The 15587-nt window shown below is 36.1% G+C and overlaps 1 protein-coding gene across 1 annotated transcript in view; it reads left to right on the top strand.

Annotated features, from left to right (window-relative positions):
* Window positions 1–15587, top strand: part of FBXL4 (F-box and leucine rich repeat protein 4) — a 69425-nt gene that overhangs the window by 51575 nt on the left and 2263 nt on the right. The window contains exon 7 of the mRNA XM_069487784.1: window positions 10428–10499. Within this exon, the coding sequence (XP_069343885.1) occupies window positions 10428–10499 (72 nt within the window). The remainder of the gene's footprint in view (window positions 1–10427; window positions 10500–15587) is intronic.

The following is a 15587-nucleotide window of genomic DNA, read 5'->3' as shown; positions in this document are numbered from 1 at the left end:
ATCTGATATACTTGAACATTTAATTATGTATTACTCTTCCAGGTTGGTCCCAGGTTAAGAAGTTATTTATGCTTCTTCACTTGGATGTGGGAATTGTTGAGTTTATTACTTATAGTTATCCATTGAGTTTTGAAGCTGCTAAACAGAGTTAATGGGTAGATTTTAGGTAGAATGTAAAAAAATTCTTTCTTTATGAGCCTATATTCTGCTACTAGATGACAGCATTCATCTAGAGTATGTTTTGGTAATTTTATAAAAGAAATTATCATGGATCCAGCCACTCTGTAGTGAATTCCTTTCTATAGTGATTTAAATAAGCTTGGCCTTTGTTTGAAAAATACAAACTCATTTTAAAATGAATCTGCTGCCTTGCATTATTAAAGCTGCATTTTAAATTGTATTTTAATTTTACAGAACTACTCTTGTGCTTCTATTGAATGAGTTTTACAGAACTAACTAGTAGAATTTGTAGACTTGGGGACTTAAGAGATACCTTAAGTCTTAAATAAGAGTTTCATAAAATTTTTTGCTTTTTACTTCTGAATGCCTTTTTCGTAGTTATTAGTGTCACTTTGATCTATCCATTTGTGTGTCCTAGGTGTGTAGGACTGCTACAAGTACTCATTAAGGTAGAATTGCTTTATTCTCTTAAGTAGGAATCAGAAAACTTTTCCTGTGAAGGGCCAGATAGTATTTGGGGCGTTGCAGGCCTTATGGTCTCTATCACAGCTACTCAACTCTGCTGATGTAGTGCACAAACAGCCGTACGCAACACATGAATGGGCCTGTCCAATAAAACTTTATTTACAGAAACAGGCAGTGGGCTGAATTGGGCCTGTGGGCAATAATCTGCCAACTCTTGCTCTAAGCTTTTGATCGCTACAAAGTCAGGCCCTTTTATATCTAGGTATGAAGAGTTAATTTCTCCATAGTGTCTTCTCTTTGCTTTGGCATAATAGCAATATTTTAATTCTGAATACCAGCAGCATGGAGAAAGAACATTCTAAATAGATTTCCAGAGGAAATGGGTTCACTGGATTTAGTGAGATTACAAACTGATTCCATAGTTATGTCCTCCAAACTTGGGTACTCCCAGAGCCTCTGGCTTATCACTGATGAGCTCTGCTAGAGAAAGCCATGAAATTTGTGCTCGCTCACCTCAGTGCTGCCTGCTAACGCTTTTCTTTATCTCTGTTTGACTCCTTGTTACCAGCATCTCTGGTCATTGTTGCTTTTTCCTTTACCATCACCTCCATCTCCCTGTATCTTGGTCTCAGCATTTGATCTCACATCTCTTGTTCAACAAAGATGAGTGGTGTTATTCAGCATGAATCTTTTGTTTCATGTTAGCTCCTTTTTAAGATGAGGATGAAAAATTATAGTTCTCTAATATTAAATGATTTTCTAATTCCCAATTTAATGTGCAGACTGATTAAGTTATTGTAAAATATTACCTGAATAAGTATCGTATGCCATGAATTCCTCTTCTACAACTTAAAATTCTCCCCCTCTCAAAAAAATGCATCCACATCTGCTGTTTTCTAGATATATATGATTAGACTCTTAGTCTAAAAGTGAATTAGGAGAATATACTGTTAGGTCTGTGCCTTAAAGTTACAGTCTTTAAGATGGAGAATAGCAATAGATATGGTTTCTCTAAGGGACAGTCCAAATACATTGTCTTACTCTTATTTTTAATTGGAAGAACTGATTCTATAGGGAATTCATCTCTAACTATATCAGGAGAATCTTATTTTCCCAGCCTGGGGATAATCGGTTAGAGCAAGGTGACAGTGTTACATAATTGTCCAAGCCAGCCCAGGAATTTACATGGAAGCCTTAGAGAAAGGAGGGCTTTTGGCCTGGGCAAAAGGTACATAGTGACCTGACATTGGCCACGCCTCATAGTCAGAACTGAGACAAGCATCACTGGTTCTGCAGTATCCCCAGTGCCACAGCAGAGCAGGACCTCTACACCTTCAGTAGAAGTCCTCATTCTGGAAGGGGGCAATCTGTAAGACCCTTAGGGAGGAATAAAAAAAAGTGGGGTCTGGGGGTGTAGGTTCAGAGAAGTAAATGAAAGCATTTAAAAAAACCATAGAAATTATGAAACATAAATAGTTAATACAAAAAGTACAAATAGTTGTGAAAAAGAACTAATTAGAAATTTGGGAAATAAATTATAGTCATTGGAATAAAATAATCAATAGATGGGATAAATTCTAAATTGGACACAGAATTGCTAAATTAGAAGTCTGAGCAATGTACTCAAATTTGTAAAAGCTATGAACGTCAGGTACTACTATAAGTTCTTTATATCATTATCAAATATAAACTCATTTAATCCTTAAAGCAACCCTATTCATTTAATAAGAATATATTGTGCCTACTTCCAGTCACTGTAATAGTTATCTATGGCTGTGTATCAATTACCCCAAAACTTAGTGGCTTAAAACAACCTACATTTATTATCTCATACAATTTCTGTGGGTCAGGAATCTGGGAGTGGTTTAGCTGGGTGTTTTGGGCTCAGGGTCTCTAAGGATGTTGCAGCCAGGTTGTTGGCTGGTGCTCCAGTCATGTCAAGGCTTGGCTATGCCTGGAGGATCAGCCTCCAAACTCATCATGTGACTGTTGATAGAGCTTCTGTCTAGCTTGTGGCTAAAGGCTTCTGCTCTCTCCACATGGGCCTCTCCATAGGCTGCCTGAGTGTCCTCATGACCTGGCAGTGGCTTCTCCCTAGTGAACAGTGGGGGAGGGAGGAAGTCAAGACAGGATCCACGGCCCTTTTATAACTGTATGAGTCAGGGCAGGGTTATTCTCAGAAACAGAACCAATAGGAGATAAGTGAAAGATTTGTTATAAGGAATCGGCTCATGTGATTATGAGTCTGGCAAGTCTCAAGATCTGTAGGATGAGTTGGCAAGCTGGAGACCCAGGAGAGCTGATGGTGTCGTTCTAGTCTGAAAGCAGGCAGGCTTAAAACCCAGGAAGAGCTGATGTTTCAATTTATAGGGAAAAAATCAATGTCCCAGTTTGAAGGGCATCATGCAGGAAGAATTCTCTCTTCCTTGGAATTGGTCAGCGTTTTTGCTGTATGCAGGCCTTCAACTGATCGGATGAGGCCCACCCACATTAGAGAAGGCAATGTGCTTTATTTAGTCTACTGATTTAATTATTAATCTCATTAAAAAACACTCTTACAGAAATACCCAGAATAATGTTTGACCAAATGTCTGGGTGCCCCATGGCCCAGTCAGGTTGATACATAAAATTAGCCATCACGGTAACCTATTATCAAAAGTGATGTGCCATCACATCTGCAATGTACAGTTTGTGAAAAGTGAGTCACTAAGTCCACCCTACACTCTCAAAGGGAGAGAAATTAAGCTTTACTTTTAGAAGGAAGGAATATAGAATAACATGGGGACATATTTTTCAGATCATTTCAGGAACTGGTACCTGGTGCTTAGGAGACTCCTATGTTCATTGAATAGAAGTTCCAGAAGAAATAAATGGAATGAATGGTAGAAAAGTAATATTTGAAAAGAGAATTGTAAAGAATCTTCATCTTCATCTTTCACGAAGAAAGATACGAGTCTTCAGATCAAATGTGTACTCAGGATATCAAATCAAATCAAATGAAACTAAATCTTTATCTAGATACATTGTGATAAAATTACAAGACAAGAAAAATAAAGGGACAAGAGAGAAAAAAGACATATTCCCACAGAGGAAGTCTGATGACAATAGACTTACTAGCAAATAATAGAGGCTAACAGGCAATGGAGTAGTATTTTCAAAGTGTTGAAAGAAGGTAACTGTCACCTTAAAATTTTTAGCCCGGCTAAACTTTCATTCAGGATTGAGGGCAAATCTAAAATATACACAATAAAATTTATTTTAAAAAAGATTGAGGGTAAATGTAGACTAAAGTTACTTTTTGTGACTCTAACTCCTCATCTATCAATGGAAATAATGATATTCCCTTTTAGTTTGTTATCTGTTCTGTTCACGGTTATATCCCAAGTCCCTAAACAGTGCCTGACACATAGTAGGTGTTCAATAACTATTTATTAAATGAATGAATGAGTGAATAGGGTTGTTGTGAGGATTAATGTATATAAAGAATTTACAGCAATGTCTGACATGTTAATAAGTACTCAATAAATGTTATTAAGATTTTATCACTCATACTCACTTGAAAACCTATTAAAAATATTTCTCAACAAACAGAAAAATTCTGTAAGGAGGTATCATATATAAAAAATCATTATGACACAGAAATTGATAAAATGTCCATAGGTGGATGGTTTTATGTCTGGGTTCTCTGTTCTCTTACACTGGTCTATGTGTCTATTTTTGTGCCAGTCCCATGCTATTTTGGTTACTGTACCCTTGTAGTATAGCTTAAAGTCTGGTAAAGTGATGCCTCCAGATTTGTGCCTTTTGCTTAAGGAAGGTTGCTTTGGCTATTCGGGCTCTTTTCTGGTTCCAAGCAAAGCATAGAATTTTTTTTTCTAGATCTATGAAAAATGATATTGGTGTCTTTTTTTTTTTTTTTTTTGTGAGACAGAGTCTCACTCTGTTGCCCAGGCTAGAGTGAGTGCCGTGGCGTCAGCCTAGCTCACAGCAACCTCAAACTCCTGGGCTCAAGCAATCCTCCTGTCTCAGCCTCCCGAGTAGCTGGGACTACAGGCATGCACCACCATGCCCGGCTAATTTTTTTCTATATATATTTTTAGCTGTCCATATAATTTCTTTCTATTTTTAGTAGAGATGGGGTCTCGCTCTTGCTCAGGCTGGTCTCGAACTCCTGAGCTCAAACGATCCGCCCACCTCGGCCTCCCAGAGTGCTAGGATTACAGGCGTGAGCCACCGCGCCCGGCCAATATTGGTGTCTTGATAGGGATTACATTGAATCTGTAAATCGCTTTGGATAGTACGGACATTTTAACAATGTTGATTCTGCCTATCCCTGAGCAGGATATGTTTTTCCATTTGTTTATATAATCTGCAATTTCTTTCCTCAGTGATTCGTAGTTCTCTTTGTAGAGATCTTTCACCTCCTTGGTTAAATATATTCATAGGTACTTTATTTTCTTTGTAGCTGTTGTGAAAGGTATTGAGTCTTTGATTTGATTCCCAGCTTGACTGTTGTTGGTATATAGGAGTGCTACTGGTTTGTGTACATTAATTTTGTAACCTGACACTTTGCTGAATTTATTTATCAATTCCAGGATTCTCTTGGCGGAATCTTTGGGGTTTTCTAGATATAAGATCTAGAATATCATCAGCAAAGAGTGATATTTTGACCTCCTCTTTCCCCATTTGGATACCCTTAATTTCCTTCTCTTGCCTGATTGCTCTGGCTAGGACTTCCAGCACTATGTTGGATAGAAGTGGTGACAGTGGGCATCCTTGTCTTGTTCCAGTTCTAAGTGGAAATGCTTTCAGTTTTTCCCCATTCGGTATGATATTGGCGTGGGTTTATCTTATATGGCTTTTATAATTTTGAGATATATATCTAAGCTTTTTAGTTAAGAGTTTTTATCATGAAAGGGTGCTGAATTTTGTCAAATGCTTTTTTTACATCTATTAAGATGATCATATGATCTTTGTTTTTGTTTCTTTTTATGTGGCTAATCATATTTATTGACTTACATATATTGAACAATCCTTGTGTCCCCAGGATGAAGCCCACTTGGTTGTGCTGGATTATTTTTTTGATGTGCTGCTAAATTTGATTTGTTAGAATTTTGTTGAGAATTTTTGCATCTATATTCATAAGGGTATTTGGTCTATAGTTTTCTTTTTTTCGTTGTGTCCTTTCCTGGTTTTGGCATCAAGGTAACCACATGTGGAAGATTGAAACAGGATCCAAATCTCTCACCACTCACAAAAATTAATTTAAGATGGATAACATACTTTAACTTAAGACATGAAACCATGAGAATGCTAGAAGAAAATGTTGGAAAATCTCATCTAGATACCGGCCTAGCCAAAGAATTTGTGAAGAAGTCCCCAAAGGCAATCATAGCAACAAGAAAAATTAGTAAATGGGACTTGATTAAATTCCTCTGCTCAGCCAAGGAAACAATCAACAGAGCAAATAGAAAACTTACCGAATAGGAGAAAATATACACGTGTTATACATCCATTAAAGGGCTAGTAAGCAGACTCTACAAAGAACTCAAGGAAATCAACAAGAAAAAATCAAACTACCCCATTAAAAAGTGGGCAAAAGACATGAACAGAAGCTTTTCAAAAGAAGATAAACTAATGGCCATTGAACATATGAAAAAATGCTCAAAGCCACTAATCATCAGGGAAATGCAAATCAGAACCACAATGAGATATCATCTAACTCCAGTGAGAATGGCTTTTATCAGAAAGTCCCAAAACCATAGATGCTGGCATGGATGCAGAAAGAAAGGAACACTTATACACTGTTGGTGGGACTGCAAACTAATACAACCTCTATGGAAAATAGTATGGAGATTCCTCAAAGAAGTAAAAGTAGATCTGCCATTTGACACAGCAATATCACTACTGGGTATTTACTCAAAGGAAAAAAAGTCATTTTATCAAAAAGACACTTGCACTCGAATGTTTATTGCAGCACAATTTGCAATTACAAAGGTGTGGAATCAACCCAAGTTCTCATCAATTCATAAGTATATTAATAAAATGTGGTATATATACTGTGGAATACTACTCCACCATAAAAAATGAATTAATACCTTTTGCAACAATCTGGATGGAACTGGAGACTATTATCCTAAGTGAGGTATCACAGGAATGGAAAAACACCACACATACTCACTATTAAATTGGAACTAACCGACTAGCACTCATGTGCACGGTTAGAAGTAAAACTCAGCAGAAATCAAACAGGTTGGAGGGGGAAGGAGAGGATGGGTGAAATCATACCTAATGGGTACAGTGTACACTATATGGGTGATGGGCACACTTTTAACCTTGACTCAAGCAGTACAAAAGCAATCCATGTAACCAAAACATTTGTACCCACATAATATTCTGAAATAAAAAAAAAGAATAAAGTGCTAAAAGCAGGTAATAGGCTTTTGAAAAATGAAGAAGGAGATTTTTCACTAGTAGATTTTAAGACTTATAAACTGTAATAATTAAGACTAAAATGTTGGTGCAGGGAAAGGCAAATAGACCAGTGAAACAAATGACCCAGAAATAGACTCACATGTATCTGGAAACTTGGTATGTGACTGAAAGCATCAAAAATGAATAAATAAGGTGGAGTCTTCAATAAATTGAACTGAAACAATTGGGGAAAATGAAATTTGATATCCTACCTATATTAATATGTAAAAATCAATTCTAGTTGGATTAAAAACCTAAGTGTAAAAAAGAAAGACTTTAAAGCTGTCATTTGAAAAAAAAGAATATTCTTCCTTGGGTAAAGAAGGATTTTTTAGAAAAGACAACAGAATATAAATATAAGGGGGAAAAAGGTTAATGTGACTTTATTAAAATGTTCATATCTCAGAAGATCCAATAAAGAAAGTAGAAAGACAAGTCTCAGATTTAGAAGAGATATTTGTAATAGATGTAACTGAAAAAGATTGGTATCCAGCATAAATAAAGAATTCCTACAAATCAAGAAGGAAGAAACAACCTAATGGAAAGAAAAATCAGCAAAGGATATTATTAAGCAATTTATAGAAGAGGAAATAAGAGTAGCCAATAAACATATGATAAGATCCTCAACCTCTCTAGCAATCATACTAATGCAAATTATGCCATCCTGTACTCATCAGATAGGCAGACTTTACAAAGGATAAAAAGTCTATATGTTGGCAAAGATGTGGGGACCTAACACTCTTACGTTACTGGTGGGAAAATAAGTTGATTTAAGCACTCAGAAGAGCTATTTTGCAAAATCTAATGAAGTCAAAGCATACTCAAACACCTGGAAATTCTTTGGTATGTGCTCTAGAGACATACTTTCATATAAATGCACAAGGAAGCATGTTTAAGAATGTTTATTCTAACACCGTTTGTAATGGTGAAAATTATAAACAACTAAATATCCATCGAATAAGAGTGTATGGTTATAGTATATTTACATAATGGAATATTATATAACCATTAAAAATCAGTGAATGAGAACTGTATGTATCAACATGGACAAATTCCTCACAAATGCTGGTGAGGAAGATGCAGAAGTACATGTGGATTGTAACACTGTTTATATAAAAACCATGTAAGATATTATATACTACTTATAGATATATCATGTGTAGTAAAATTATATAATTTTGTTTTTTGAAAATTATGTAATTTTCAAACATTCTTTTAAACACCAAGTGATAATAAGTGTTGCCACTGAGGAAGTATGTGAGTGGGTGGATGGAGGGATACAAAAATGGAGAGAGATAAGCAAAGAAGGCAAAATGTTAAGAGTTGATAAAATCTGAGTCTTGTCTACATGCATGTTATGTTGGACCCTATACTTATTTGTATATTTGATATTCTTCATAGTAAATTTAAAAATAAATTACCAAACAAGTTCCTTGAATCATATGTGTGTATGTATAGTATGTGTGTGTATATATATGTACATTTTTTAATTTAAAATTTCTTAAGGATATGTGAGATCCTTTCTAAAAATTTTCTCTAATATGTTCTGGATCTGGCTCATATGAAAATCTTATAAAACAACCATTTTATAAAGATACGGACCTTTAGTAAAAACAAGCCTAATGTCATGTCCTTATTTGTTAGTAAATTAAAATGCTAAGTATTATGGAGAAACTCTAAGTTAATTTGTCTTCAAATACCCTTTCTAATGTTAACATTCTGAGAGCTACGTGGGCTTGTCTTATAAATGATATAAGTTGTGTTGAAACTTAAGTATAAAATCAATATAAGCTTTTTTATTTTGCTTAAATTTAAAGAAATGCCCAACAATGAAATAATTAGACTTAAGTCTGATATCCCTCTAGGGCCTGTTATAACTATTACTATTTTATATTGCTCTAAGTAATCTTATTTTAAGAGAAATACTTTACTACTTTCTCAGCGAGAATCTTATCTGGGATTTGACCAGATGTTTTGCATTGTCACCGACACATTCTTTACTTTTCCCTCAACTGGTATTTTTTAGTTTCTGAACACTTGGAACATATTTAACAGAGTTTTTATAATACCTTGAAGTTTTTACATATTATCTGGTTAAAAGGTTTAGAAAGAAATTTTTCCACATAAGTTTGAATAGTTTTTTTAATTTATAAAAGAAAAACTAGAAATTTGAATATTTTACACTATTTTGATTTTTATAATTCTTTGTGGCAGGCATGTCATGAAATGAGATTAGGACTTTTTTTTTTTTTTTGAGACAGAGTCTCGCTGTGTTCCCCGGGCTAGAGTGCCGTGGCGTCAGCCTAGCTCACAGCAACCTTAAACTCCCGGGCTCAAGCAATCCTTCTGCCTCAGCCTCCTGAGTAGCTGGGACTACAGGCATGCGCCACCATACCCGGCTAATTTTTTTTCTATATATATAATTTTAGCTGTCCAGATCATTTCTTTCTATTTTTTGTAGAGATGGGGGTCTCGCTCTTGCTCAGGCTGGTCTCGAACTCCTGAGCTCAAACGATCCGCCCACCTCGGCCTCCCAGAGTGCTAGGATTACAGGCGTGAGCCACCACGCCCGGCGAGATTAGGACTTTTTAAAGATATTTTAGGTGCCATGGTTATATAGCAGTCTAACATATCTTTGGGTTTCTTTAGTGGTGAGACCGTTTTTATTGCACAAGAGAGATGAGCTTAAATGGCAGGAACATGACTAGAAAGTGTGTGTTATATAGGTTTCAGTCAGCATGTTGCTACTGACAGGTGCTCAATGGTTGTTGGTATCCTTGTCAGCAAAGAGAATCCTTTGACATTAAAGTCACCGGCTCAATCCTGATTTGGGGTGACACTATTGGCAGTTCCATCAGGCTGCGGCTGATCAGTGAATGTCAGAGCTGCTGCTGTTCTGGAGTGTCACCAGCCCCTGTGGGTTTTTTGTTTTTGGTTTTTTTTTTTTTTTTTTTTGGAGGGAAGGATGGTTTAGCTTGTCTTGTTCAGTCTTAACCAGACTTTGAAATTGCTTACCTTTGGGAAATGAACTGAAAGGTCATAGGGAATATAGGTATCTTTAGGGCATGCAAAACCATACACAAAGTGATGACTTACATGGAGACCAGTAATGATTACCTTGACTCCAAGCCAATCAATGGGGAAGCCTCTGGGGACTCATTAAATGGCATTTGTGGAATCTGTAACCTAGGTTTTGAGCTATATTTCAGGAAAAGCAGTGACAGCCTTTAATGTCTAATTGACCTCTTCTCTTTGTTTCACTTTCATTCACTTTCCATCTTTGCCTCTGATGTGGTCTCCGATGGCAGCAAACGGCACTGCTCAGCATTTTGAACTTCTGTTCAGAGCTCCAACACCTAAGTTTGGGCAGTTGTGTAATGGTAAGTATTTGAAAATTCTTTATACGACTCAAATCACTTGTTCTCTTTTTCTTTCCGTGGTGAATTTTCTCCTGACCCACCCACCATACCCCATACTCACCCACAGTTTTTCAGATTTATGGTTAACCACTTTGTTCTCCACTTTGAAACATTTCTCTTAAATTGGAGAGTATGTCTTTGAAACACTATTATTTATCTATGAGAGCAAGGATAGAAGTATAGTGTGGAAAGAGTTCAGTTCTGTACCAAGCCAGAGGTTATCTCAGACAGGCTATTTACCTCGCTAGGTTTCTTTACGAAATGCCAGTCATACCCAAATGCCAGTAATTTAGTAAGTTTTTCACAAAGGTAATTTTAGTTTTTAAATTCTGATAATATTTGCTGGAAATGTTAATGATAGTAGATAGGTTAATCTTGTTTGTTTATTTTTGTGTTTGTTTTACTGTCCTTACTGGGCAAAATAGAAAGATTGACACCCTATGTTGGAATTCAATTTTGGGGAAATTTTGCCAGTCTACAAAATCCAAAAGCCTCAGAACTATTGGACTAGATAAACTCTAAAATCCTTCCAGATTTAAAATTATGATTTTATGTGTCCTTGAAAGAGCTCATGGGAAGAATTAAATCTTTTTTTTATCTAAACCACATAATTACATAGCTTATAAATAATACTGAAACATAAAGGACAGTAGCATTCTCATGGGGAGGGGGTGTGCACGTTCATGCCTCTCTGTGTGTGTGTGTGTGTGCGCACGCACATACATGCATACTCACTGGAATTGAATCTTCCAGTGTGACTGACTGTGGAGCAACCATTCCTCTTCACTTCCTCCCCTGCCAAACCAAGGCAGATTTAGGAGATCCCCAAACCATTCCAATTTTGTATCCAGTTAGTAGGAAGACCTGTATAAGCAGGATGGTTGCAAGATTTTATAGAAGTTCTTCTGGTATCCTAGGCTTGTAATCAACATGCATGGTCCCTGACCTAAAATAGGTACCATTTGAACATCCTTAAGAGCTCAACAGTGGCTTTAGATATGCCCCAAGATTTGGCAATGTAGACTAGATAGGCCTCTTATAATGACTTATATATCTCCACGTCCCCATGGTTTTTAATCCTTGTAGTTAAGTCTTAATAAACCCCAACTATAGGCTCAGGCCATCCCAATCTTTGAAAACAGTCTTGGGAGCCCACTAGATTCTCCTTACTTATGGTCAAATTCTTACCATAGTAAGCCATTTCATAGGCTTCTGTGTGTCTCTCTAGTGGCTCTTCTCGATGGTCTCTGTGACATTTGATGGCAGTTTCTGTGCAACAAACCAGCTAGTATTGCCACTTATACCTTTGCTTATTGCTAGCCTGCCCTCTTTAGATTGATAATGACCCTGTTTAACTTTGGCTAGACATTCCTTATTCTGCTTGTAATATATTCCCTTTGGAGCAACATTCCCTAGAAAAGCAAGCCTCTGACAGCAGACACATTAGAGTTGTAATTAAATATGTTTATAGTTGGAATTATATTTAAGTTAGTGTTTTCAAAGTTAAGACATGAAAAATTAATGTTGAAGGATATTCAGTTAAACAGGTGTATGTGTGGGGGTGGAATGGAGATTCCTAATCAAAATAAGGAATCCTATTGTATATCCTCCTCTTGGAGTTGTACTTATGTGCTACAACAAAGAAATGGTTTACCTTTGCTTAACCCAGTATTTTCCAGCCTTGCCTGACTGCTAAACTCATTTTTCTATATTATATTTTTGACTGTCAATATAATAGCAGTTTTAAAATTTGTGATACTTATGAAGCTATTGTCCACATAAATAGCAAGCACACTGTGTTGACTTTGCCTGGTGATTATGATCTATTATATGTCTTCTCTGAGTGTCCTCTCATGGCATACTTTTTTCTGTATTGAATATAATGTAGACACTAAATTAGTTGAATCAGTTTTTTTCTGAAACTAATCTTTGTGCCACAAGTGCCAGTTTGACAGATCTGTAATGACAAGAATTTCTGAGAAGTAGTATCTTACCATTAAAAAACCTAGATATTCTAGTCAGTGCTGTAAACATTTTTGTAGAACTTTCTGGAAATTTTTATTTTTCTTCTTGATTGGGAAAGAGAATTAAAAAAAAATTTTTTTTTGAATAGTCATACCTTTGACTTAAAATTATATTATCCATGGTAATGGAAAGCAGTGAAAGAATAAATAATGAAACCCAGAGTAACTGGAAGCTTGCTTTAAGCATTTGTTCCAGCCCACTCTTCTCCCAAAGCTTTCATCAGGTTTGTAGGTAAGTGTGTTAGAATTAGATTCAACCACTAATGAGAGAAAAACTCCAAACGACTATGCTTAAACAGTATAGTTTATTTCTCTTTGATGTAAGTAAAGTATTAGAGGTGAGTAGTCGAGGCCGATAGGGTAGATCTACTCCTCAGACACCTGAGAGTTGATAATACCTAGAGAGAGTTGATAATACCTAGAGAGAGTTGGTAATACCTAGCTGAGAGTTGGTAATACCTCGCTGAGAGTTGGTAATACCTAGCTTACTGCTCTGCAGTCCCCATGGACATACATTTGACTTCATGGTTCAAAATGGGGCAACGGCCATCACATCCCCATGTCAAGCAGTAGGGAAGGGAGAAAGGAATGGCACCTTCCCTTAAAGACACTTTCTACAAGGTGCATTTTTAGCCTTGCTTCCTATTATCCAGAACTTAATCATATGACATAACTTTATAGCATGGAAAGCTGAGAAACATAGTTTTTATTGTGGGCAGCCATGTATTCAAGTAAAATTCAGAATAAAAGTAAGTAACTGTAATTAGTTGAGTTTTATGTTTCTTTTCTACCCAATTAGTCCTAGGAGGAGGGAAAAAATAATTAAATGACCCATTGGTAAGCTAAGAGAAAGAGAAATAAAGAACATATATAATACCCTAATACCCTGAATACCCTAACTTGGTAATTAGCCTCTAAGTCAGTGCTATCCAATCTGGTAGCCACACGTGGCTATTGAACACTTGAAATGTAGCTGGTCAAACTGAGATGTGATATCAATGTCACATATATACCTGATTTTGAAGGCTTAGTACCAAAAAAGTAACATCTCAATATTGATTTTATTCGTAACATGTTGAAATGATAGTGTTAGACATAAACAAAATATATTATTAAAAATAACATGATTTCTTTTTATTTTTTTTAAAGTGACTAAAAGTTAAAATTCCATATGTGATTTGTGTTATATAGTGCTGCTTGAGGTAATTTAAAATTGGCTAAATTAAAGAATCATATGACCTAGCTTTTCTTAAGTTTCCTACCAATTGCGTGATCCTGGTCATGTCACTTAATATTTTGCTGATAGTTCCTCTGTGACATCTGTCATTTTTTTAAATTAGATAATGACTGAGAAAATAAATGTGTCTCATCTTTTAGGATAAAAAGTTCTTGTATAATTTCTGGAATTCCAAAGGGGTTGTAATTAGTAAGGGGGGAATAGGCTGCCTTCAGTCCAGTAAAAAATATTTGATTTTATTCTTATTTTCCCAGCCCTTAATTTCTTTGTGCCTGGTGTGTGTAATTATACTGTGAAAATTTCACAACAAAAAAACTTTTGAAGGAATTTTTCACTGTATACTATGCTGGTAGAGAGTTAGTCCGTATGACATTGAGATTGCCCTGGTACAAATTCAGCACACTCAGAATAATGGGTTTCAGAATGTTCTTTGTTTTTTTTTTCCTAAGGAAGCTAATTGGCAGCTCTAATTCTCAAACCTGTAGTTTTGTGTTGTTCAAGTATACTCACTTAAGGGGTTGGTTATGTTTTCTTAAACCTGTTTCTCATGGACTTCTGCTTGATTCGACCATACACAGAAGACCAGAACCTTAGAAATTACCACCACTATAGCTAATCAGCCTTTGGTTTTGACTCAAAAATATAGCTCCAAATCTGTCAGATTTCTCCAACCTCTACCAAAAGCCTGTCATTTCTTTTGTAAACTATTGCAGGCATTTTCAGTGGGCTTCCTCCTCCATTCTTACCTACCACAGACTATCTTCCAGGCAGAAGCTGGAGGTGTTTTTGTTTTAATGTAAATAATATTATGTCACTCCTTTGCTTAAAACCCTTCATTGACTTCCTTAGTACTTGAAATGAAAATCCAACTTTCTGGTGGCCTAAGCGGCCTGGCCCTTGCATAACACTCTGCCTTCATAGCCTGTCCTCTCCCTCATCACCCTTGGGCCGTGTGGATCTCATTTCTGTTCCTTGTGTGCCGGGCTTGTTCCTGGAGATCCCAACAACTACCACCTCCCTCAACTCCTGACCCTGTGATCACTCTCACATCACCCTGTTTTACCATTTTTGCACCATTTATTACTCTCTCAATTTATTTTGCTTATTCATTAGTCTGTCTTTCTCAAAAACGTGAGCAACATCTCTGTTTTTCAGTTTACTGCTGTTCCCAGCATCTGGAGTGGTGCTGGCACATAGTAGGTACATAAATATTTGTTGAAAATATGAAAAATCAAATTAACAAAAGGTAATAATCATTGTAAATGTTTACTATTTTGTTTCCTTTGATTTCTGGTGATAATTATGATACCTGATTATAACAAAATCAAATGAATCTCTTAAAAGGACCCATTTAAAGAAACATTAAAGCATATAAAGCTTTAGTGTTTAATCCTTGATTAATAAAGGCTTATCGTAATCATGAGATAAGTATTGGGCACCTTCAATAACTGACAGTGATTAACATGTTATAATCTAAATTATCCTCATGTTGTATGTTCAGTCCGCAAATGCCACATTTATCCCAAAACTAGTGTCTTTATTAGTACTATCAGCATTTCCACATAGTGTTTTAGAACCAGGTACACACCTCTACCAGGGAGATCTTATATGCCTACCAAAGTATATTAATCATATATAAAATAGAAGAAATTAGGCTCTGTCAGTGAGTAGCAGCAATAAGGCTGATAATCCTCAAATTCTTCCTGAGAGACTGAGGACTTCAGACTGCTTTGAGATTTAATTCATTGATATCTTCTGTCTACAGTTCTGTTAAATGGAGTTTTAAGT

The sequence above is a fragment of the Eulemur rufifrons genome, chromosome 15 (assembly GCF_041146395.1).
Source record: "Eulemur rufifrons isolate Redbay chromosome 15, OSU_ERuf_1, whole genome shotgun sequence".
NCBI lineage: Eukaryota > Metazoa > Chordata > Mammalia > Primates > Lemuridae > Eulemur > Eulemur rufifrons.
The sequence above is the reverse complement of the archived record's forward strand: the minus strand, read 5'-3'. Positions and strand labels throughout refer to the sequence as shown.